We start from the raw sequence: 26,858 nt of genomic DNA, 5'->3' as shown, positions 1-26,858 counted from the left end.
AAAGAAGCAGATCTCATTAATCCTGAGCCAGCCAAGCAGGATGCAGAATAATCCTCTCAGAGATTCAGGGTCTCAACACTGCTCTCCACTTGAAGTTCAAAGTTAGCCTTTGCTGGGCTATGCAAAGCAAGATGGGCATGATCCAGGAAGAGCGTTTCTGCAGCTAAAATGGCGGGTGATGTGCTGGAAGGCACTTGAAGAGTTAATACTAGGCCTCACCATTCTCTGAAGCAGAGCTAACTGCCTGTCTCATGTCTACATAATTACAACAACACTTCCGTCTGTAGCCGCATAGACCTCTTTGTACTCCTTGCTCCTACCTGCCTCACAGAGAGACACCCTCATCTTTCAGTTCAACCCCTTGGCCACATTCCAAAGTTACTCCTTTGCACTAGCTCAGATTCCCTTGTGCTCCGACTCCCATAGCGCTCCTTACTTCTCCCGGACAGAGCTCTAAGTCTGTCTAACCTGGGGTAACTTGCATGCCAAAGAACTGGTAGAAGGTGGAAGATGGTCTATGTGAAAGTAGGATGACTTTACTGTACATCTTCCTACACTCTCTTCAGGTTCCTTGCCTTGCAAATTACTCCGAACTAGGCTAGTATAGATGTTGTTGGAAGGGCCATACCAGCGGGTTGCTCTATGGGAGTGTACTTGGTGCAAGGGTTTGTTTACACATCACCTCTGAATCTGGCCCTGTGAATCCAAGGGAACCTCAAGGCCAGATTGTGAGTGTGACGTTGCACTCTATATGTTTATGGAAATATGCTTATAAGTGTAAATATAACACAACTGGAAAATGCTTTATGTTGGATATGCCATGTAACATATCTTTGCAAAGGTTATGATCTACTGAATATATTCATCCTATTAGTATGCATGTATCGTTTTTATATCTGAAGTTATGAGCATTGGCTCTATGCTTATATTTGAAGTGTTTGCTCTAGGAAACACATAAGGAAGGTTTAGCCAACATATTGCGAAGGATCTATTCAAGTAATTGGAAGTACTTAACTAACAATGGACTTGGGAGACACCAATCCACATCTGAGCTTTCCTGGGAACATTCAAACTAACATTGGAAATAATGGCGTCGGCCTGCAAAAAGTAGAATCATTCATGGACATGTGACTTTCCCAGGTGGCTACAAACTCCATCTTGTTGCTGTGATTTTGCACAGAAGAACAAAGAGGTTTCTGCCCACAAGAGAGAGAATATAAAAGGCCCTGGAAGCCTTTCCATTTTGTCTTCAAGAGGTAGCCTCTCCACCCCAAAGAGATGCCTGAAAGAAACTGGAACAAAGGACTGTTACTGTGGAGGTGTGAGTGATTGCTAGACCCAGGCCATAAACTACAACGTTGGTCTGAAAAGGATTGTATCTGAGATAACATCTAGGGTGAGAAGTTAGTATTTGTAACTAGATTCTTAGTGTATTAAATTAGCCTTGCATATTTTGATTTATTTTAGTTAGTAACGTACCTTGTTCTGTCTGTTATACGGAGTAAACCAGATTTATTTGGGGTTTTAATCCCACTGGGAGCTGGGTGTCTGGGTGCTGGAGACAGGAGCACTTTTTAAGCTGTTTTCAGTTAAGTCTGCAGCTTTAGGGGCGTGGTTCAGACCCTGGGTCTGTGTTGTGGCAGGCTTGTGTGTCTGGCTCAACAAGGCAGGTTTCTGGAGGGCCAGACTGGCAGAGAAAACGGGCTCAGAGGTAGTCTCAGCACATCAGGTGGCAGTCCCAAGGGAGTCTCTGTGACCAAACTCGCCCTGGTGAGCAGTTCCAGTGAAGTCAGTGGATCTGTGTGAGTAACTGCATGGCCCTAGCCAAGCGGTACATCTGAAGGGAGGCTAAGTTAGCAAAACATGCACAACAAGAGGATGGGAAGAAAGTGCAAATTACATTAACTCTCTTCGTCACTCAGCCTCACCGCTGGATTCGGCTCCCCATATTCATTCTCCAAACATTCTGAATTCCCTGATGGTGAATCTGCACGTCACTCAGGCAACACAACATGCATTTCATAAAACAAGTTAATTTCCTATCTGGTCCTCTGGGGATATCAAAGCCTCATGTGCCCTAGCGCGCTGAAACATGTGGGGAGGGCTCGGGAGAGGATAATCTTCAGAGTCCAAATGCAGAGCTCCCCACTCCCTCATCCTTGGGGAGCTGGGGTGCCGGCAGCTTCATTGACAAGGAGAAACATTCCCATTCCTATAAATCATCAGTGACCTCAGCACTAACCAAGCAGCAGCACAGGGAGTAATTTGCCAAACAGCTCTCAGAGCTCACCAGCACTTGAATTATCATCTAGAGGTGTACGGCTTGGTATGCCAACCTCCTCCCTCAGCTGGGCCCCTTGGATGTTGGTGAATCCTGCTTGGCCGGGGAAGAGATTATTTTTTTCTCCTGGTGGAATGTTTCACTCTGGTAGGGATGTCTCTGTTCAAAACAGATGAGGATATACTAATTCTGGGAGCATCACCTGCTGAGCAAATAAATAGCTGCATATTGATTCTGCCCATCCCTCAGATGAGAGGCAATATTTGTCTGTCAGGTATCACATAGCTTCAGAGACACTGCAGGTAGGATCTTCAATATTACACCCCTCTCTCCTTGTTTATGCAAGGAGTAACATCCCATATTAATCATGGGACTTTGGAAATTGAAGGCCACTTGATTACCTAACATGAAATACATTGGCACTCATTTGTGGAAGTAGATGTACCATACTCTCCTTTACAGAGAAGCTGAATGTAGTCTATGCTCCACCCCGATGGACAGATTGGGGTTCCAAAGCCCTTGCAAAATGCACCCTACCTGCCAAGCCTTCTGTTCTACCTCTGCCCTGGACAGATACTGCCGTCTGTGGAACAGACCTAATGGGCTTCTGCGTTAATCACCTGGGGAAAACAGTGGGTGTTGCTGCTTTTTCCACTTCCATGAACACAGGCCATTCCACAGATGACCCAGTATGATAACTGTGGTCTGACTCCAGCCGCTGACATCAGTTCCCTAACCCATCTCCCCTCCCTAAAGCACATTGGTACATAATATTATCCATATGACTCTCGCAAATTAACACAGAGCACCAGTTTGCTTACAAACAAATGAGCTGATTAAAAGAAGTATCCTTATTGTATAGCAGGTTACACATATTTGTAACCCCCTACAAAAGAGCTATGGAGCAGCATAATGATTTCTTAGCAGTGTCTATGATGTGAGCTTTATGCCTTCTTTCTTTTCCTTCTGAGGGTTGTGTCTATACACACAGTGCAATCTCTATTTGCTCCGAACATCAGACCTTCCAAAAAATGCTTTCTGCAAAATACATGTGCAAATCTATCATACCACATAGGCCAGGTTCTTTATTCCAGCTGAGTCCCACTGTGTGCAATGTGGGGTGAGGGGCAGCAGGGGGTACGTCTTCACTACCCGCCGTATCGGCGGGTAGCAATCGATTGCTCGGGGATCGATATATCGCGTCTCATCTAGATGCGATATATCGATCCCCGAACGCACTTATATCGATTCCGTAACTCCACCAACCCGAACGGAGTTGCGGAATCTACAGGGGGAGCCGTGGACATCGATCCCGTGCCGTGAGGATGGTGAGTAATTCGATCAGATTTTTAAAATCTAAGATCGATTTTCCCCTGTAGTGTAGACTAGCCCAGGGACTCACAACTCTGATTCTTTGCCTGGCTCCGCCTAAATCCCAGTGCAAGTTAAAGCAACCTGGGGGCTCCTCTAACCTGCACCAACTGGAAACAATCTCCAAAAAACTGTCTGACAGCTGACAACAGTTGGAACCCACATACCCCTCCCATCCTCATCAAGCCCCCTAACACCAAGGCTGGAGTGGTGCCTTAGGGGCCAGTGACATCAGCTTTATGTTAGCTGAAAGCTCCCCCGTACAGGACACTGGCCTCCTTGCCAGGGCCGGCGCTTCCATTTAGGAGACCGCCTAGACACTAGGATTTGGGGGGGCGGCATTTTGCCACCCTCGGCGGCAATTCTGCAGCGGGGGGTCCTTCCGCGCTCCGGGTCTTCGGCGGCAATTCTGCGGCGGGTCCTTCACTCGCTCCGGGACCCGCCGCCAAAGTGTCCTGAAGACTGATAGCCGCGGAAGGACCCCCCCACCTCAGAATTGCCGCTAACGACTGGAAGCGCGGAAGGACCTCTGCCTAGGGCGCCAAAAGCCCTGGCATCGCTCCTGCCCATTGCACTACCAGTGTGATTTCAAAGGGCCAGAAATGTAGAGCATATCTGGTCCTAAATAGCCATACATATCCATTTCTACAAAAAAATCTACATGAAGGGAATGTGAACGCTGCATGCTTAATACACCCAAGTCAGGCAATGGCGGTGTGACTCTTTGCATATGCCCTCCCTTTCCTGTGAACCCACATAGGCTGGGACACAACTTGGGAACCCAAGTTTGCATGCACAGCTTAAACACCCATGCTGGAAACACCAGCTCTATCCATGTGCCCTTCTGCATTTTTAAGAGACCATAAAAACAAGCCACGTCAGATTGCCACATTGCACCCCCCATACACAGAATGTAACACCAGCTATAAAACACTTATCCTACAGATGGAAAATATATGTTCTTGCTGCATGGATGAGTGAGTTTAGCCCCTTATTTTATGCTCTTCTTCCTTCTCTTGGGCTCTGAAGCTGGTGCCTCTTAGGGAATTCACTGAATTGCAGACACCCGGCTCTGGGAAGCTGTCAGTGTCTTTCCCTTCCAGCAGGAGATGTTTATGGTCCAGCACTGCCTTTGTTTACCCAGCACATTTAATCCTTCATTTTTTATCTTTCCACATCCGCTCAGAGAAGATGTTAATTTTCTGAAATTAAACACTTAGCTTGATTGCTGTTTTGTTAATTGCCGCATTCGCAACCCCCCTTGGTGCTCCTGCCTGTTTAACATGGAGAATGCTGTGAAAATGATCAGCACCAAATTGGTGCGCAGGTGGATGGATGTCAGCTCCTAAGCTGCTCCATGCTTACTTGTTCCCATGCAGCGACCAGCCTTGATCCAGCCAAGCAGAAGCACTGGACCATGCTAGAGAAGGGCAAATCTTTCAACAGCCATGACAGGTGCAAGGTTATAGAAAGAAGCAGGAGAACTGTTCTCCCCTTTTACTTGTTTTGGGATGCATTTGGATGTGGGGGACTGAGAGTGTAGATTAGAGGCCAAGAAGGTGTGATGCAAGCTTCCCTGAAGCTTGCCAATACTCCATATGATTGACTGCTCCTTGCTATTCTAGGCTCAGTCCTCTCTTAGGCAGTGGCTGCAAAATGTGCCAGACTCCTTGGTGAGTTTCTAATGTTCAGAAATAGCTATTCGGGTTAGAATGACCTCACAAAACTTATTTCACTTGTTACCTGCAATCAATTTGAGGCTAGGCCAGCAGGATCTTAGGCTGTAAGAAGAGAGATTACTGGCAAGACAAAGGAAACCTGGATGCCATTATCCACGCCCCTTCTGAGCATGGAATTCCATAAGAATGTGCACACTTTGTAGAAATTCCTGGAAGTGGGGTTAGATAGAGGTCTGGCAGGTCCTTGCTCTGGTGATAGGCTGAAGCACTCAAGGGCAGGGTTTTCAAAAGAGCTCAGCATGGGCCTTGCTCTGCTCTCACTCAGGTGAATGGCAAAACACTCAGCAACTTCAACAGCAGCAGAGGTAGGCCAGTGCTAGGCCCTTTTGAATGTTCTACCTGAATCAATCTAGTTTGGAAAGCGGAAAGCTTTGGGGAGAGAGGAGTCTTCTTTCAGGGCATACCAAAACCAGGTCTTGGAGAACTGTTTGAACTAAGCCACACCAGGAAATCAGGTAGACATTCCTGGACATTGAAAAATATCATGACATAAAGACTGTAGTTAAACACCTAGGAGATCCTTCCCCACTGCCCCCCAGGTAGGACATCAGCACATTAGGATCTTTCACTCCCAGATGCACTGGTAGAAACCAAATCATTTAGGAGCAATGGAGCGTTACTTGAACATGCAGCCATATTTCAGGCTGGCGATGAGATCCACAGCTTTATGAGGGTAACTCTTTTTCACATGCTGATCACCATATTTGGGGATGGGAAGCAATTTCCCCCCAGGGTGCAGTAGCAGGGACCAGGCAGAAGTTGCCTTTCCTGCAAGCACCAGGGCTGGGTCAGCAAGCCCCCTTCCTAATAGTGCATCAGGCATGTACTGCCCCTTCTGCCCTCTCTGTGTGCAGTGCTCTCCTGGGGGGAGGTGGTGCTGCAGAGCCCCTCCTCTGGGCTGTGCCTAAATGCCACTCTTGAGCCTGAATTGCATAGACGTGTGAGCAGACTGGATGTCTGAGTGACATCTACCCGAGTGACTAGCGCACAAGCCACATTATGTAATATGGAAACTCATTCCCCCCCATGACTGCCCAGTGTGGAGGAAAGAGAGACATGGTTCATGCAAGTCTGACAGTCGGTGCCCAGCTCCCAGAGTCAGAAGAAGAGCCATTATGTCAAAGAGAGCAAGAGTACTCTTTGCAAAAGTGTCTGTGTGACTTAGGAACTTAAGTCCCACTGAAAACCCAGAAGACTTGAGGCCCCTAAGTCATGGTTGTGCTTCTAAAAAAATTACCCTCACTTGCTTCCCTGTACCCACATTTAAATTCAGGTTCTGGAATCAATTATTTCTCTGAGACGTGGAACTTATCCCAGGGAATGGAAGAGCAAAACACGAAACCCACTTCAGCCTCCTTGCTGAGAGACGGCAGCAGAAAATTTAATAACAAAGTACTCTAATTTGCTCTCCCTTGCACTCTGGCAGCCCTATTAGTTTCAATGAGGTTGGCTAGGCAGGTGTAACTCAAGGCAGATTTTGGGTCAGAACGGAAATGTCTAGGAAATTCTCTCTCATTCTTATTCTTTTTCTCTTTTTCCTCTCTTCTTTTTCCCCATTCCCCTCTGGTCTCTTTTTCCTTCTCTCCTTTTAATTGTCCTGCCTTTTCTCCTTTCTTTTTTTCTCTTTCTGCTAGGTTGGTCTGTTTAGCTCCTTCAGCTCTCCCTCTGTTGCAGCAAGTGCTATGGTTTGGGGCTGTCATCGGATATCTCCCTCTTGTGAGGATTAGAAGAATCACAAAGGAAAAGAGTCAAGACCGTAGACAACAAGCACCGTGGGCCCTCAGAAACATTCAAGAAACTTGAGAATGAGGCTCTGCATGAATAAGTATTCGAGAAGATAGACAATGTGCGGCTGAATATTTGGATGGGAGATGGATGGACAGAAGGACAGATGGGTGGATAGTGATTATAGGAGAAAGAGGGGATAGATGATGGAAAGATATACTTATGGGTGAATGGGCAGATAGATGGTTCAGATAAATGTACAGATCTGGATTTCTTATGGACTGGGGAAAGGGATTCAATTTGTTTCTATTAGAAAGATTTAATTGGTCTCGCTGAAGTGAATTGATAACATACTAGACAAATCCACAGCATAACATTTCTTCTGTCATTTCCCCACATTTGGAGTCCATTTCCTTCTGTCTCCTATGCACAGTTTTAAGAGAACCATATGCAGCTTTTGAAAACAGACATTTTCATTGACAGTTTGCAGACATAACTGACTATAATAACATAGCTTTCAATATTTTCTGTCTAGGCAATAATACATCCAGTTTAGGAGTACGCTGTGCTCTTAGGTCAGTAACAAAAAAAGGACTCACTAAAATAAAATGTTAACCAACACTGACTGATCTGCTACAGAAGCTGCGCAATCATCCTGCTTGTGCATTCCCATTAACCTCTTTTTATCCATCCCCCCTACTCAGCACTCCAGTCTCAGCCTGCTTAAACAATTCCTGAATGTTAAAACCTCCTGTGTGGCAGCCAAATATTTATTTCATGTTTGTGGTCCCTCAGATATTGATACCACCTAATGCATCGAAACCTAATGCATTTCAATTAGGTCAGTACGCAGGCCTTCCCAATACAGTAGACATATTTCCATGTTAATATACAGGCTCTGCATGAGAAATAGAGAGAGAAGGAGAAAGAGATGGATGAATAATAGAGTGAGTGACAGGCAGAGACAAAAGAACTATATGAAAGCATAGCTGGAAAAATAACAAAGGCAAGGAGGAAAAGTTCCAGCCGCGAGGGATGGATGGACAAATCAGTGTTTGGACTATGTGAGTCTTGGACAACAGAGTTCAGTGGTGTCCAGCTTGCTTACATCAGGGCTAACATTGGCCCCTCTAGTAGCCTGACCTTGAGCATGGATGGATGAGCAGATGGTCAGGTGGGTGAACTGCAGAATGGATGGAGGGGAAGGCAGGAATAATAGCTAAAAGGCCAAGATACAAGCAGCAGGTTTGACTGCACATGGTTAAAGAGAGAGAAGTGACAGCCAGGCACAAACATAACATGACAGTCTGACAGAATTGTTATTCCCAGGAGCTGGGATACTAAAATATTTACGCCAGGTTTCTGCCTTGCATGCTCCCAGGAGAGAGCAGCTAACAAAGGCTGCCCGTGTTACACGTTCAATACAAAGCAGAAATTACCATCGCCTTTCTGTTCCCAAACCAAACAGATTTCCATCACCGTTGTCTAGTGTTTCCTTCCTTGCACTTAAAGTCAGGGTCACCAACTGGTGGCTGCCCCTCCCCCACCTTCCTTCAGCCCCCCCATACAGTACATACACACTGCACAGACTGGCCATCTGGCCACCTCAGCTCTTCTATATCAGTTCTTTTCCTCACCAGCCAGGCAGTTTGCAGCCAAGAGTCCTCTGTTAAAAACCAATGCCTGGTTCTAACATGAGGAGGGAGAGATGAAAAAAGTCAAAAAGGAGGAAAAGACAGGGGCGGCTCCAGGCACTAGTGCACCAACCACGTGCCTGGGGCAGCAACCCATGGGGGGCAGCCTGCCGGTCGCTGGGAAAGCGGCACTCAGGCTGCCTTCAGTGGCGGACCTGCGGGAGGTCCGCCGGTCCCGCGGTTTTGATGGCAATTCAGCGGCAGGTACACCGAAGACGAGGGACCGACAGACCTCTCACAGGCTGCCGCCGAATCCGCAGGACCGGAGACCTCCCACAGGCATGCCGCTGAAGGCTGCCTGACTGCCGTGCTTGGGGTGGCAAAATGCATTAAAGCTACCCTTGGGAAGAGAGGGCAAGAAGGAGAAGGAAAAACTAGATTAATTGCAAAGGAAGGAAAGAGAAAAAGCAGAGTGGCATCAGAAAAGGAGCAGAGAGGAAAAGAGAAAGAAACAAGAGGAGGAGCAAGTGAAGGGACTGTACATTGTGCTTCCCTCCTGATTTTAGCACAGGGATCACTGCCACATGTAGAAATCCACTCCACAGAACTGCTTCGACTTCATCCACTTTAGTGATATTGGTCATGGTGCCCCATGCCCACACCAGCATGAGCTGGGCACTTCTGGACATGACCTCATTGGAAGAGTGGGGTTTTAATGCCGGTTTCACTCCAGTGTCTGTACCAGCCCCAGAAAACCCCTCCAGTGGACGCTAGTGCAAAGCAGCCACCAGGTCCCTTCCACCTAGTGGCCTGCAAGGTTTCAGCACTGTCCAAAACATGGAGGAATCTGTGCAGGAAATGGAATGGTCAATGCAGCTATGGGATACACTGACTGAGTACATCCCTCCATCAGCAGTGCCCCACTGGAGCCCTGACTGCAACTTTCATCTGCTTCTACCTTAGCAGAAACCCTGAGAGCTGGGGAAAGGTTGTTCCCTTACCTTACTTCCATGCGGGGCTTGAAAGCCCCCTGGACTGCAGGGCCCTGGATAGCACACTGCATTTTAAAGTACACCTCCCTGCATGAGCAAGCATGAACCAACCCCTGGGTGCTTCTTACTGCACTGTTGGCATTGGCTCTGAAGCTGAGCTCTTGCTTCAGTCCCAAATCCACTGTACCTAGTTGTGACACCGCTAATGCAATTCAAGCATTCCATCTTAGTGGGCCCCATTTACTCAACACCTTGCAGCAGGGAAGTCAAACTCCCTCTGTAGAGAAGGCTGAATTCTGGGTGTATTTCTGGCCTTTTGGTGAAGATATAACTGTAGGAATCCATACTCCACTCAGTGCCCAGTGGGGCTCCCACCATCAGTAGCAGGTTTGCACCAAGATCAGGAAAGAGTCTGCCCTTTATGTAGGATTGAACGTTCAGTCGTCAGCGTGGTTCATTATTTGCTCCATGAGTTATGGTCCACTCAGCATCACCCAATGTGAAAATCTGCTCCTCTTGTGTCTGTCTATGCTACAGCTGGGAGCATGCCTCCCAGACACACGCTAGGTCCACTCAAGTATGTGCAATAAAAATAAGAGTGTGGCCATTGTGGCATTGACAGTGGCTCAGGCTAGCCACTCGAGGTCAGAGCCAGGTGGACCTGCACTCGAGTAGCTAGACCTTGCGACAATGTTCACACTGCTACATTTAGCAAACTAGGCTGGCCAGAGCTAGCGTGCGTCTGTCTATCCAGACTGGGAGGCACATTGCCAGTTGCAGTGTAGACATACTTCTTAGGGGCTAGCGCTACTTATTCCCCTTATTTCTCTTCCTTCTCCATTTTCCTTACTCCGCTGCCCGCCTTCCTCTTTTTGTGCCTCTCCTTTCTGCCCTCCGCATTTCCATCCCTGAAGCAAGTCCCAGTTTTCAACCACCTCCCCATTCCACCCACTAAAATGATCAGCAAGGAAACATTGAGAGGGTCATCATTAGACTTCAGATCCCAATGGTAAGTGGGGAGAGTACACTTCTGTCAGGCTGTCTGCAGACCAAAGGCTGGTCTACACTAGGAACTTACACCGGCATACCTGTGTCTCTCAGGGGTGGGAAAAATTCACACCCTGAGAAACATAGCTAGGCTGACCTAACCGCCGGTTTAGACAGTGCTAGGTCAATGCTGCCACGTTTCAAGTGTAGACAAGCCGTCCAGCAGACATGACCGCATTGGTGACACCTAGAACACTTAGGAAGATTTTCTTCACAACAAGGGCTAGAAATGTCCTTTGTTGTTGTAGTAAGAGGCTAGATCCTGCAGAATCTGACTGTGCCATGCAGATCATGGGTGGGTGCTAAACACCAAAGCCCAGACACTGCCTTACATCTAGGTGGGCCTGCACTGATATTTAAAGAATTCTTAAATATGACTTGCAGATGGATATTGTGTGGTATGTTTATGCATGTGTGTGTGTGTATACACGTTAGGTGTGTGGGCATATGCCCGAGTACGTATACATATATGCATGTGAGTGTATATACAGGGTGTGTGTGTTTACACATCTTATATTTATTCTCTTGCATTTCAGTTAATATCTGTAATGCTGTAATACGGGGTTTCACACTCCTAGAATTTTCCATTAGAAGAACCCAGGCCTAGTTTTCCTTTTCCCCGTTAACAACCCCCCACATGGCATATGGTATGTGCACATTGTCTCTATGGAACTCACCAGCTTGGTTTGTGGTGATGTTCACCGAAACATGCTGCGGGGGGAAGGGGCTCTTGCCAGAGACACCATTAACAGCCTGGATCTCGAAGGTGTACGGCATGTGGGCCCAGAGGCTGCTGATGAAGACCCGGGTCTCTGTCAGGCCCAGTTGCCTGGGTACAAACTCCACATTGTCATCGCAGCGGGAGCAGCTGCGGCGGTCAGGCCGGCACTTCTTACAGACGATGTCGTAGGTCACGTCATCACGCCCGCCTGTCTCCCGGGGTGGGTGCCACTCTAGGATAATGGACGTCTCATTGACAATGGAGATAACATTGCGGGGCCCTGACGGGACACCTGTTGAAAAGCAAGTCAGTTGATAAGGTTCCTGTCAGGACAGGACACAACATTGAGCTTTACTGTATACTGATTGGGGAACCAGGATTGGGGAACATGGTAAGATCATAGGGGGCTGATTCAAAGTTCACTGGAGTCAATGAGACTCTTTTCACTGACTTCAAAAGGCTTTGGATTAGGCCCATAATAAGGAAAATGCAGCCTTCAAACTGAAAGGTGAAGAAACAGGGCATTATAATCCCTTTCAACAGGCCAGAAATGTGCTGTTAGACAAGTGTACTGCTTTCTTGGTACAAGCTTCCTGAGGCTGATAAGGGAATCCAGTAATTGTAGCCATTCACTTCTGGGCTTTCCCAATGCTGTTCAGAGCTCAACCCCAACCTCATGGGTCCACCCAGCTCCACTGGGAACAGAGAAATTCAGTCACAATGTTTCATTCAGTCCCACGCTTTCACAGATTACTGCTTTAGTGGCACACCATCTGCCGGGGTTGGTACCAATCTCTTTACAATGGGAGGTAGGATCCAGACTTAAGGTTTATATCATCTTGAACTCTCTCACACTCTTCATCCTCTAGAAATCAGGCAGGTATCACCTTCCAATAGACAACAAATGTAGGACACACAGTACATTGTAAAATAGGTCCTTCACCTACTAGAGGAAGGCTAGATCCTTGGTGTGGATGCTAAACTAGGGTGCCAGTAACCTGGGTTCAAATTCCTGCTCTGCTACAGCATACCCCTGTGATCTAGGGCAAATTGCTTAATCTTCTGCCCATTAGCTCCCCACCCATAAAAGAGGGGTAAAGTACTGCTGTACCTCATGTGGTGTTGTGTGAATAAACACATTGACAAACATTAGGTGCTCAGCTGCTACAGTAATGATGGCCATATAAGTACAATAGCTAGATTATCATAGTTGGAGAAATGTGTTGTAGATGGAACTGCTGTAAAAGGGACACATAATGGGTGACTGAAAAAAGTCAGAAATGACAAGTAGTTATTCATGTGTCAAGTTGATAGGGTGGGTATTTTGTGGGGTCCTGCAAGGGTCTCTTCTGCATTCAGTACTATTCAATGTCTTATTAACTAGGTGGATATTGGAATGGAGAGTATATTTATCAGATCTGCGGACAACACTGAGCTGGGAGTGATCGCAAATGCTTTGGAGGAGAGGAATTAAATATAGCAACGTTGGCATACATTGTAGGAATGAAGAATGTGAGATTAAATATGCACAAATACAGAGAGATTCATGTAGGACAGTGTAATCAAATGCACAAATATATAATTGGGGACTGCTGACCAGACAGCTGTGCCATGGAGAAAGATCTGGGAGTTAGCAGGGAGGCTAAATGGAATGAGTCAACACTGTGAGGCTGCTGCAGAGAAAGCAAACAGAACAGTAGGTTACATTAAACAAGAGAGGTAATTATTCTGCTCCACTCAGCACTAGGGGAGCTCCAACTGGCCCCTGCATTCAGATTTGAGCACCGCATTTTAAAAAAGACAGAGACACAATGGAAGGAGTTCAGAGGAGAAAAATAACAATGATAAACGGTTTGACCTACATGGTAAAGTGGCAGGAGCTGAGCACACTCAGTCTTGAGGAAAGAAGTCTGCGGGGAGGCATGCTCACTGTCAACATGTATGCTGAGGAATGTTATTAACAGGAGATGGGCCAATTACTCTCATTAGTCATCAAGGACAGAACAAGGGGGGATGGCATAGGCTGCAGCAGGTTAAATATTAGAGAAATGATGTAAGTACAAGAACAATTCAGTGATCAAATGAGCAGCCAAGAAGGCTGTGGGCTTAATATCATTGGACGGTTCACGAACAAACCAACACTACCATGATGATGGAGAGAGACTTTCCCACCCAAATGATTCCCTATTTCTTCAGCCCTGAATACCCTGCATCCCCCATGAATGGACCTAGCTATGATCTGAAACTGGAGGAATAACTCCCTGGCTCCATTAGCTTGGAACAGATTTACTTATCAAGAATCAGAGCCGAATCTTGTCAACACTATTACACACATTTTCTGAGCAAAGAAAGCTGCCCAGTGACGGAAGTCAAATGGCACCAAAGGATGCAGGCATGTTCCTAGTAAGATTTATGTAGATTAGGCACCTAACTAACTAATGATGTCTCTGGGAGATAGGTGCCTAATCTGCAGAGCTGTTTTTCAAAATCCCACTAGGCATCTATCTGCAGACGCCTAAATACCTTTAAAATCCTGGCTCTCTGTGCCTAACTCCCCTGTCTGTACAGGGCAGTAATGGTACTTCTCTATCTCACAGGGGAGTTATGTGGATAAACACACTTGACTGTGAGGGCTCAGATACTGCAGTGATGGAACCAAAGCAGAACCTTGAGCAGATGGATTGTGCAAGTAAGCCATTTCTAAAGTACAATCACAAAATGAGCTGTCAAGGCCAGTTAGTTCCCTTTGGACAGCTCTTCTGTGGAACACTGCAACTTGCCCACTGGAAACAGGGAGTATTAACTAGATCTGGGCTTCCCGTAAGCTCTCTCTGAGAGAGTAAATCCAAACAATTTAACAGAGGCTGTCACCCTCACCAACCTACCTCTCCTCAAACCCTTGAGGGGGTGTCAGATGTTCTTCCCCACTCCTGTCACCCCATTTCTCTACCCTCTCCCTCTTCCCGCCTTAATCACATTGGGACAGGCACTCAGGGAGTCTCTCTGACCTATTGCCAAGGTTACAGCAGATGAAAATATTTTATTGAAATGGCTAGAAAAATGCTGTCCTTAAAAAACCCTATTTTGTTTAACTTTTCCTTCAGCGGAGTAAATGTATTTTCCAGGAATTTCCTAGCAATGAGGCTTGCCTGTGTGCTGAGTGGAAAGGACTTGCATGAACTTTCGAGGTGTGGCAGCAGAGTGACCGCGCTAACGTAATACAGCAATGTATTACAAGGTAGCTAGAGTTAGCTAATGTGATTTTGGAGATGACATAATTGGACAACAGGGGGAGAAGAAGGAATGAGCAGTTGGAATGAAACTGGAAAGGTGAGCTATCTTGAATAATCAGGATAACAATCTGGTGGATACCATGATAAGCAGTTAATTACTCACAAAAGCCAATATCTTTAGCAAGAATCTTAATGAAAGAGCTCTGCCCATATATTAAAGAGACAATACCTTTAAAAACTATACTTTAAATGAATTTAGAGGCTCCAATCCAGCAAAGCACTTCTCTTTAAGCATGTGAGCAGCCCAGTTTACTATGTAGGCACATGCTTCAGTGCCTTGCTGGATAGGGGTCAACGTGCTGCTGAACTTTGCAGGAGCAACAGCTTCTGAGACTTAGACTTCATCCTCAGCCTTCCATTGGTTTCAAGAGGCTGTGGCTCAGGTGCTTAAGTCCTTTATTTACGGACAGAAGAGGTCTGGCACAGACAGTGGCAGATTCCTCATGTGCTCTACCAATGTGTTGCAAGGCTGAACTGAAGGGGTGGCACACAGTAGCACTGGTAACAGACTAACCTTGACTTGGTAGCCCCAGTGTTCTGACCTGGTTTAGAGTTAAAATAGGTTATGCCCAGTTAGATGGCACTATCCATTTACTCCACTGCCTCCTGCTATAGGGCCAGATTTTCCTCTAGTGTAACAGCATAGCTCCACCAACTGCAGTGGCACCAGCCCAGCTAAGAATCTGGCCCATCATCTTTAAGGGAGCAGGGAGTTCCATGTCTGCATGTTCAGTCCTTGGCCTGCTAGCCGAGATCTCCAAAGAAGGTGCCAGTTGAACAGAAATAAAGGGAATAAGTTAATTACTTGGAAAAAGTATTACTTTGCGTTATTTGTAATAGCCTGTTAAAGATTTGAAAATACACATTTCCTTCTCAAATACATTCCAAAAAGCATGTCTGTTAGCAAACCTCTGATATTTTATGCTCATGGGCCTGATCCAGTCTTTTAATTGTAAGCTATTCAAGGCAGGGATTGTGTCCTCTTTGTGTTTGTCCAGCACCCCGCACAATCGAGCCCGAGCTCTGAGTGTGGCTTTTGGACACTACCATCATGTAAATATTAATAATAATGATCCTGCTCGCATTAAACGTCAATGGGACAAATTGATACACTAAAGATTAATAAGTCACCATGAGCAGACGGCATTCACCCATGAGTTCTGAAGGAACTCAGATATGAAATTGCAGAACTACTAATTGTGGGATGTAACCTATCACCTAAATCAGCCTCTGTATCACATGACTGGAGGATAGCTAATGTAACACCGATTATTTTAAAAGGCTTCAGAGGTGATCCTGGCAATTACAGGCTGGTAAACCTAATTTCAGTACCAGGCAAATTGGTTGAAACTAGGTTAAAGGACAGAATTATCAGACACATAGATAAACACAAAATGTTGTGGAAGAGTTAACACAGCTTTTGCAAAAGGAAATCATGACTCACTAATAACCTATTAGAATTCTTTGAGGGAGTCAACAAGCATATGGAGAAAGGTGTTCAAAAGCATATGGAGAAAGGTGTTCAAGTGGATAGTGCACTTGGACTTGCAGAAAGCCTTTGACAGGGTCCCTCATCAAAGGCTGATTACCGAAGTAAGCACTCATGGGATAAGAGGGAAGGTCCTCTCAGAGATCAGTAACTGGTTAAAAGACTGGAAACAAAGGGTAGGAATAAACGATGAGTTTTCTTAATGGGCAGAGGTAAATAGTGGGGCCTGTTCTGTTCATTCTCGCTGAAAAATCTGGTGTTGGCCACAGTCAGAAGACAGATACTGGGTTAAATGGACCATTGGTCTGATCCAGTGTGGCCGTTCTTAAAGCTCCTGTTGACTTGCAAAGGTGTCAGATCAGGCCCATATTCCACAACTTAAAGAGAGCCTAGTCAGTTTGTTTTGAAATTCTTTCCTAAGTTTTAAGTTGTTCCCAGCAGGGATGTAACATCCCATTGCAGCTCAAAGCAAATTCTCAAGTTTGAGGTTTAAAAGGCCCCTGAAAAAAATGTGATTTTTAGATGAGATTCTGATAACAACAAACTTGTATAGTGCTGAGGTAGTAGTGCCTGGGAAATTAACGACAGGGGGTTATTTTACCAGGAGGATTTTCTAGCAAACTGCTTTTCTCACTTTCCTAGACCTTTATTTACTGGGCAATCTTGCACAATGCCTGCATTATGCTGAGCTGTAACTAATGTTGTCAGCTCCTCACTCTCCTTGGCATGAAATAAAATGCCACTGATAATAATTTGAAAATAGTAAAAAGAAATAGAGGAAACCAACATAAAGATGATAAGTAGAACAATTCAGGTCTAGCAGATGATGCGGAAAGGTTCATATGGTTAGAAATGTAATAAGGTATGTATTTGCGCACACGTCTTTCAAAACTGTAATTCGCAGACAGCACTTTTGTAAGATATAACTATGTTTTCACCTCCTCTACAGTTGCCCCCACCCACCTTCTTCATTTAAAAAGTCAGAATTAGTGATTTCAGAATTACACATTAACATTTTTTTACATTTACCTTGGTTAAGTTAAGCAGTTGTCCTCTCTCCCAGTTCTTTGCCTTGTCCCCTCCCCACACACCCAATCTTTCCCACTGCAGTAGATACTTTGAAAGAGTACTCAGGCTGAAAAGTAGTGATTAAATAAATAATCATCATTCTGGTACCTAGGGGCCCCAATGTGGCAGGTGTGGTAACAACAAATGTAGTCCCTTCCTGGAGCATCAATGAGTCCCGAAGAGTGGAGCACCTCTAACTCCCCAATTTTTCCTCCCTCCTCTGTCACTCTGGGGCCCATCTGGAGAGTTGGGACCAATGGGCTCAGGGGGTTTTGTGTGCCATCTCTCTTCCTGCAACTGGAGGCCGAGCCATCATAGCCTGGTCCCTTCCTCCTAAACTCTGTTCCTGTCCAACCTCCGCACCCATGTCTGAGTGGTCCCAGCCACATGCTGGATAGCCTGGACCTGCAGTTGGCTGCCCTGGCATGTCAGTCAGTCTCCCAGCCAGGTAAGTCCTCTCTGTCCTCCACACAGGATGTCTGTGCTCAGATCCCTCTGTTAAACAGATATTTGGTGTCTTGGGAGGTCTCTCTCTTCTCTGGAGTCTCCTGATCGGCTCCCTGCTCAGGGTAATCAGGAAAACATGTTTCTTTGTTAGTTTCCTTAGTTGTTGCTTCTGGGATAGTGTCTCTGGGAACTGCCCCCAAACTGCCTTTATAGAAGAGGCAGTAATGAGTAGCCATCATGAAGGGAGAGAGATTAGGGTTCACGCGCCTTCCTCTCTTTCTCTTCTGCAATCCATGGGGGCAGGGAGCTCTGGCTTGAAGAGTTAGAGTGGGAGTGGGGGGAGGATATGGTGAGAAGCCCAAATAGGAAGGCTCATTGGGGTACAGAGAGCTGGTGTCAACATATGACAGACTGATAGGGCTGGTCCCAGAAGCTCACAAGCTCTCTGCCAGCTTGCTTCTGCCAGTGTCAGAAGAATATAAGAATGGCCACACTGGGTCAGACGAATGGTCCATCAGCCCAGTATCCTGTCTCTGACAGCAGCAAAGAGTTCCTGTGGCACCTTATAGACTAACAGACGTATTGGAGCATGAGCTTTCGTAGGTGAATACCCACTTCTGCATCCGACGAAGTGGGTATTCACCCACGAAAGCTCATGCTCCAATACATCTGTTAGTCTATAAGGTGCCACAGGACTTGTTGCTGCTTTTACAGATCCAGACTAACACGGCTACCCCTCTGATACTGTCTCTGACAGTGGCCTGTGCCAGATGCTTCAAAGGAATGAACAGAACAGGGTAATTTCAAGTGATCCATCCCCTGTCATCCAGCACCAGCTTCTGGTAGGGTTGAGGGACACTCAGACTACAGGGTTGAAATCTAAATCTCAGAAGCTGTCGCTCCTGCAAAGTTCAGCAGCACGTTGACCCCTATCCAGCAAAGCACCAAAGCATGTGCCTACATAGTAAACTGGGCTGCTCACATGCTTAAAGAGAAGTGCTTTGCTGGATTGGAGCCTCTAAATTCATTTAAAGTATAGTTTTAAAGATAATGTCCCTTTAATATATGGGTAGAGTTCTTTCATTAAGATTCCTGCTAAAGATATTGGCTTTTGTGAGTAACTAACTGCTTATCATGGTATCCATCAGATTGTTATCCTGATTATTCAAGATAGCTCACCTTTCCAGTTTCATTCCTACTGCTCATTCCCTCTTCTCCCCCTTTCACTTGTCGACTTTCTCAAAGAATCCTAATAGATTGGTGAGGCATGATTTCCCTTTACAAAAATCATGTTAACTCTTCGCCAGCATACCATATTTATCTATATGTCTGATATTGTTCTCCATTATAGCTTCAACCCATTTGTCTGATATTGAAATTAGTTTTGCCAGCCTGTAATTGCCAGAATCTCTTCTGGTGCATTTTAAAATAGTTAGCTATTCTTCAATCATCTTGTACAGAGGTTGATTTGAATCACAGAAGATTAGAGTTGGAAGAGACCTCAGGAGGTCATCTAGTCTGACCCCCTGCTCAAAGCAGGACCAACCCCAACTAAATGATAGTATACCACAGTTAGCAGTTCTGCAATTTCACATTGAAATTCCTTGAGAACTCTTGAGTGAATACTATCTGGTCCTGGTGACTTATTATCATTTAATTTACCTGTTTATTCCAAAACATCCTTTATTGATACCTCAATCTGGGACAGTTTCTCAGATTTATCACCTAAAAGGAACGTTTCAGCTGTGGGGATCTCCTCCACGTCCTCTGCAGTGAAGATTGATACCAAAAATGTATTCAGCTTAATTTCTTTAGCATTTCAGCAAGGGCCTTGTCTTCCTTGAGTGCTCCTTGAGCACTTTCTTTGTCACCCACTGCCTGAGACAGAGAAGCCCATTAAGTTGCAGGTTCAGATGGGTGGAGCACAAACAAACTGGATTAATTTTACTGGGTAAATTAAGTGACATACAAAAAGTGAATAAATAGCAAAGTGAGGAGGAAGTTAGGTCTGAAACATCCTTTCAGTTTCAATAATCCAAAGTGCCATTAATACAAAATCAGGAAAAGGGCACACAGACCCTCAGCTGGGGTCATTTGGCATAACTCCCTAGAAGTCATATAGACAAATCTTCACCGAAGACAATAGATCTTCACCAACTTATAGCATCTGATGGTCTGGCCCTTGATTTTAATCTGAACAGTACCCCTTTCACTAATGAACGTGAGTTAAAAGAAAAACTAAAATAAACAAAGTGCAGGAAAGCTACGTACAACTGCAAAGGATTATCTATGAGGAGATAACAATGGGTGTGTATTTCCAAGGTATTACACCAGCAAACACAAGCATCTACAGATACACTATATTATTTACTTCTATGATATGTAACCACTCTGAAACAGAACAGCTGGTACCTCAAATGAGAACATTTTAAAATTAAGCCTTAATTAGAACAAATAAAAATTTACCAGTGGACTTTTTTATACAGTACTTTTCTCATGTTGCATACTGTAAATCAGCTATGGAACAGGATGAAATAAAAATAGATTTATTTACAATTGTTCTATATGCCTAGCACTTCCTCTGCCACTGACAGCTAGAGTGATCAAGCAAAATATAGAAATTAATCTCTTATTTCAGATGCATACTTTTAGATCTTCCTTAGCCGTGCAGTATATAAGCAAATACAAGCAATACTGCTGGATTCTGTATGGTTATGCAGAACACACACACACACGCTGGGTGCACAGGGAAGCACAAGGATGAACATTAGTTACATCCAATCTCTTTTTTCAAGACATACCGACGTCCAGGATAAACCCACAAAGCAACTGTGCAATTGTTCTTGAAAAATGTATTTTTATGACAATAAACCTCACATTGCACAAACACAGACCAATTGAAAATTCACTTTTATTAAAGAGCACCAGCCTAGAAATAGAATTCAGTGCTCGTGCTGCACTTATTAAATAATAAAATACAAGATGCTAGGGAAGAGGAAAAGCAGGGGCAGCAAGAAATTCCCAGTTTTCACATCTCAATTATTTTTAATGGCAAAAACAATTGTTTTGCAATATAGTCCCTGTGACCTTTCGCTCCACTTGGAAGGAAAGCAAGTCCAGGCCAGGGCTTGTAAATCTCCAAGGCACAGCCACCATCTTGCTTGAGCGATCTCCAGAGCAGAAGCCAAGGGTCTCTGCAGCTTGGGCTAAAGAACCCAGCTCTCCAGCTAAGATCTGAAATGGACTCACATTCTCTGCTGATCAGGCACAGAGGGAGACATGTAACACTGACCAGTGGGTCACACAAGGACATGGTTTTTAAAACTTTTTGGGGAGGAAGTAGAAGGGGGCCTTTGCACACCTTGTCTGCTAATTTGCTCGTTTTTAGGATCCTGGCTAAGGCCTATTACACCCTTATTGCAGGGAGTTTGACCAGAAGTTAAGTTTGACACTAGATTGTCTTTTTGTGCTGTGCAGGTACAGCACCTAGCACAGTGAGGTCTAGTCCACAGCTGGGACTCCTGGGCACTATGCTAATACAAATAAATAATATTCATAAGAATGATACACTTTCAAATACACAGACGCACACAGCAGGTGTTGACTAGCAATGGGCTCTTTCTATATCAAGCTGATTTTTATGGAGCGATAGACTTAAGATAGCTTCTGCCGTCTTATTTACAGTAGACAGCCAAGGAAGACAATTCATTTCAAGCAAAGCAACACAGAATACCAATGCTTAACATACTCCTTGGCCCTGTAAAAGAACATTCCATCAACAAGACTACAAACAAGACAGCAGTGGTAGATAACCTCCAATTCTAATTTATCCCGGGGATTATCTGCCTCCAACTGCAGACATTGCCGCTAAGAAATATACATTTCTGAGAGATCTTCCAGTTTGCACTGATTGATATCTGGGTTGTGGAACTAGGACATTATTGAGAATGTGGTGTACCCTAAACTGCTATCAGAAGAACATGTTACTAGCAAAGAAGCAGAAGTTGATGCACAATCACCTGCTCGTGCCAGTCTAGTGATAAAAGGATTAGTATTGATGTTATGGCACTAGGCACATTTCCATTTCAACAGAAGAAGATGGTGTCATATCATGTGGTAACAGATGGCTCCTGAACACTGTTCATATGGCCTTTGGATGTCTAAAATCTTCAGCAGGTGGGCTCTCCCACCCCTATGGGAATACAGTGAAGATGCATCTCAGAGCTGCAGTTAGAAAACTCTGCAGTCTATCCCTCACTGACTCATCCTGTAGTGTGCAGACTGAAGGGCAGATCCTAGCTGATGTAAATTAACATAGCTCAGTGATTTAATGCAGCAGCATCTGCTGAGTACCTGACCCTGAGCCTTCATAATTAAACCACCTTTCCTCCTGTGGCCTCTGTCTAATGCAGGGGTAGGCAACCTATGGCATATGTGCTGAAGGCGGCACGTGAGCTGATTTTCAGTGGCACTCACACTGCCTGGGTCCTGGCCACTGGCCCAGGGGGCTCTGCATTTTAATTTAATTTTAAATTAGGCTTCTTAAACATTTTAAAAACTTTATTTACTTTATATACAACAATAGTTTAGTTATATATTATAGACTTAGAGAAAGAGACCTTCTAAAAATATTAAAATGTATGACTGGCATGCAAAACCTTAAATTAGAGTGAATAAATGAAAACTCGGCACAGCACTTCTGAAAGGTTGCCGACCCCTGGTCTAATGATACACTGCAGCTCTCTATTCCCCATCTGTATAATTGGGACACTGTTACTTACTGGTGCAGGCAGCCTCTGGTGGGTCAAAATCAGCACGATAGTAGCCATTGCGGCAGGTGCAGATGGGAGAGGCCTCCGATGTAGAGCGACTGTTGGTGGGACACTGGGCACAGGTCCCCACACCCTGGTTGGCCTTAAACATCCCTGCTGGACAAGCTGGAACAGAAAGAGGAGAGAAGGAAACAGGTGAATGCTGAGCTCTGCAGTCTAAAAGGTGCACCAGAGATGTTGACCTCTGAACCCTCTTCTTCACCCACAGGAGGTGAGTCCTGATTTTATTATAAAGCTAAGACAGCAATGACAACAAAAGAGAGTTTGTGTTATTACAGTCACAAAGGGCAGCCTGAATGCAGGGAGCTGGCTAGAAACAAGAATGGAGCAGAGCGGCTCTCCTTAGCCACCAAGTAGATGGTTTAGAAGTGCAACCTTGCAGGAGACAGGTCAGAAGTTAGTCTGCTGGAGGAAAGCTCCTGTAGAAGGGAGGAGAGAGACTCATCGCAGCTCCCAGGAGGGCACCTGGGCAATGAGACCTACAGGAGAACCTGAGCAAGGGGGAAGGGCACTGTTTACACATAGAACTTAGAGTCAGCTGTTGTGTATAAGTAACTTAGTCCCTGAAGAAAGGGACTGAAATCTTGTGGCTACTGAGAGTTTGTTCATGCACTGGCCGGTGAGTTGGTCGACTGGCTTACACCCTCATTGGAGATCTCTCTCATCCATGTAGAAAGCCCATATAATACACTGGGGCTCCGACCACTGACAGCTGTGATTCCCAGCCAGTTCAGCTGATGAAGCAGATCCGTAGCTTGTGTGCCCACAGCCACTCCCCTTCTTCAGATGAGGTAGTCCTCTCAGAAGCATGCCCTCTGACTGACTGCAGTTTCATCACAGAGCGAAATGCCAAGCAGACATGATGGCACCTCCTGGAACCATCTCTCACTCTTACTCACCGCAGCAGAGACAAACAGGGAGAACTTTGTTTCTATTTGGAAACATATCTTCTCTGACTTGTCTCAATCCTACTTCCGACCATGCAGAATACAAGAAGCGTCAAAAAAGCAAAAACTTACTAGCTAGATGCTAAAAGCAGAAAAGCAAGTTCAAGGGATATATTAGCCATGATGCCTTCTTCAGGCTGTTGAGAAAACAATAAACAATAAAATTAGGTCGATACCCTTATTCTAGTGGTTTTCCCAGGAGTTTGAAGACAACAGTGTGTGTATAATGTCATTTTCTGGGCATGAAGTGGCTTTTATTCCATTCTGTTTGAGTTTTTATATTGCCCCCATCAGTATATCATCAGTACACCAGTATTTTTGCATTTGCAGCGTTTTAGGTATGTTGGTCTCAGGATACTGGAAAGACCAGGTGGGTGAGGTGCTCTCTGTTATTGGACCACCTTCTGTTGGTAAAAGAGACAAGCCTTTGACCTACACAGAGCTGAAGAAGAGCTCTGTGTGGCTCAAGAGCTTGTCTCTTATCTTGATTCTTTGGTGGCCTGTGATAAGTCAGTGGTTTCAGTCCAGTCTCTGTTCCCTGAGTGTCCCTATGACAAAAACCATCACCACCAGTTAGTGCTGTAGACATGCCAGCATATTCTCTAGGCAAAAGTGATCAATTCCATTAGGATTTTTGCTAATGCTACATGAATTCTCTCAGGATGCTACTTCCATCAATGAATGCAGGAAGATGCTAATGGAGAACAATTAAAAATGGGCTGAGAGAGCTGTGAGTGGGTCGAGGCAAGGAGAGTTATTAGTCCTAATGAGTTGTGTAGGTTGGGTTGGTACATTCATTGCTCTCATTCCTGTTTGAGTATAAGATAGGCATATTACAGACATCTAAATAGACTGATCCAGTACACAAAGAAGAAACTTAACAAACATTGGACTGAAAGGGAATTGCATTGATCAGTCCGACTCATGGTCTGTCAGGTTCCTTCCCCACTCTGAACTCTAGGGTACAGATGTGGGGACCCACATGAAAGCCACCTAAGCTTATTTTTACCAGCTTAGGTTAAAACCTGGTACTCTGCCACCACCAAGTGATTTAACAAGAAACAGGGAAAGGACCACTTGAAGTTCCTCTTCCTCCAAAATATCCCCCCAAGCCCTTACACTCCCTTTCCCGGGGAAGCTTGAGAATAATATTTTAACCAATTGGTTACAAAGTGATCAAAGACCCAAACCCCTGGATCTTTGGACAATGGAAATATCAGTCAGGTTCTTAAAAGAAGGATTTTATTAAAAAGAAAAGGTAAAAATCATCTCTATAAAATCAGGATGGAAAATAACTTTGCAGGGTAATCAGATTCAAAGAGCCCAGAGGAACCTCCTCTAGCCTTAGGTTCAAAGTTACAGCAAAATAGGGATAAACCTCCCTCTAGTAAAGGAACTTTTACAAGTTGAGAAAAGCAAAGATAAACTAACACATCTTGCCTGGCTGTTACTTACAAGTTTGAAATATGAGAGGCTGGTTCAGAAAGACTTGGAGAGCATGGATTGATGTCTTAGGTTAGTCCCAAGAGCGAACAACACCAAAACAAAGAGCACAAACAAAAGCCTCCCCCACCCCCAAGGTTTGAAAGTATCTTGTCCCCTTATTGGTCCTTTGGGTCAGGTGTCAGCCAGGTTACCTGAGCTTCTTAACCCTTTACAGGTAAAAGGATTTTGGTGTCTCTGGCCAGGAGGGATTTTATAGTATAGTACACACGGTTGTTACCCTTCCCTTTATAGTTCTGACCTGGGCACTGGACAATAATTGATGTGTAACGGTACAGGGTTTTCACAGTTGCACAGTTCCCTGCGTTCTAGATGTTAATGTCTAATTTCCATAATATCTGTATGGTGTTTTCTCAATAACCACATGGTGATTAGACAAGCAGAGTGAAGAAGATGGCAGAATCACTGCATGGGTATATTTCAACACCTGTACTTTGAATATGTAAGTCTTTTAAATCTGACTACTATAGTTCCTCTGCTCTGATTGGCTCCTGTCCTCTGAATTTTCAAGCTGAGTGACAGCAATCAAGATTGCCTCAGATTCCCAATTTGTAGAGATGGAGGTAGGGGCGGGCAGGAGAAATGGGAAGGAAAGGATAGGGGAAATGAATATAGCCAAAAGAATGTTTTCCCTTTTGACTGTTTTTAAGTGTAGCTTTTAGCAGATCAAGCAGCTCATTCAGGTTTTTGTAGATTTTTTCTACTTCAAACTTTAATATTTAATTTAAAATGTCAGTATAATAAGAATAACAACATAAGCCTCCTCCCTGTTATGTCACTACTAACCATCACCTGGGCTAATAAACTTCTTGTCCTTTGGCTTCAGCGTTTATTCAGTCAGTCTGCAGTAATTAATTCATAAACAGAGAGCACCCTCCAGATATCATTATAATAAGACTTTAATCTCTGGCAGGGTGAGGTTTCATTAATCAACAGGCTCTCTCCGGTCTGTGATTATATATCAAGTATAAACGAAATGACAATGATGGGTTTGATCAAATGAATACCAGGACCTATATCCTCAGCTGTTGTAAAGTATGATAGCTCCATGGACTTCAAGTCGAGGATCTGACTCTGGATGGGATATACCCCATAAGCGAATTAGTCCCCTTCCTGCATGAAGAGATCCAAATTAGCTCTTGGAGGAAATGTACAGTGTCTCTCAAACAATAGTCTTAAGAGGCTTCAAGCTACAATGGCAAGAGACTCAGCTATAGGATACAAAATTCACAGGTCAGAAATTTTGCTGTGTATCCTATTTAGACAGAGGCTAATTTCTACTCTGTGGAAATTTCACTTTGTACTGTGTGTTGACCTTCACTCAAGGTGACCTACAAGTATTACTCTTCCATAATATACTAGTCTGCAAAAGTGGAAACACCTTGCATTTCCTTGAGTTCTTGCAAAAAAAACCACTCTCCTTTTAGGTGACCTTGGTAGCATAGCTTTATAGCTAAAATTTCCAGCCAGCTATTGGGCCCAGAGCTTTGCAAGTGGATGCATTTTAAAAACTATCTGATTTTAGTGTATTTTCCTGATATTTATTTTAAACCTGGTGCCTTATAATCTAGTCTGTTAATAAATCTTTAATACTAAGAGATCAAGTAACTACAGTAGCTGGTTGTATAACCTGTTCCGTCTGCCAAGACCTTTTCAAAGGCGTCCTGTTTGTTCAAAGGCTGTCAGAGTCTAGGGTGACCAGATGGTAAGTGTGAAAAATCAGGATGGGAGTGGGGGGTAATAGGCACCTATTTAAGACAAAGCCCCGA

At 44.8% G+C, this 26,858-nt stretch overlaps 1 protein-coding gene across 6 annotated transcripts in view; it reads right to left on the bottom strand.

Annotated features, from left to right (window-relative positions):
* Nucleotides 1–26,858, bottom strand: part of EPHB1 (EPH receptor B1) — a 451,153-nt gene that overhangs the window by 82,555 nt on the left and 341,740 nt on the right. For all 6 annotated transcript variants that reach the window (XR_007775966.1, XR_007775962.1, XR_007775965.1 and 3 more), the window contains exons 4-5: nt 22,589–22,744; nt 11,467–11,802 (exon numbers count right to left, since the gene is read on the bottom strand). Coding sequence is in view for 1 of the 6 variants with exons in the window: in XM_050965380.1 (XP_050821337.1) it covers nt 11,467–11,802; nt 22,589–22,744 (492 nt within the window). In the remaining 5 variants the exon portion in view is untranslated. The remainder of the gene's footprint in view (nt 1–11,466; nt 11,803–22,588; nt 22,745–26,858) is intronic.

Source organism: Gopherus flavomarginatus, chromosome 8 (assembly GCF_025201925.1).
Source record: "Gopherus flavomarginatus isolate rGopFla2 chromosome 8, rGopFla2.mat.asm, whole genome shotgun sequence".
NCBI lineage: Eukaryota > Metazoa > Chordata > Testudines > Testudinidae > Gopherus > Gopherus flavomarginatus.
Note: the sequence above shows the minus strand (reverse complement) of the source record. Positions and strands in the feature narration are given on the sequence as shown.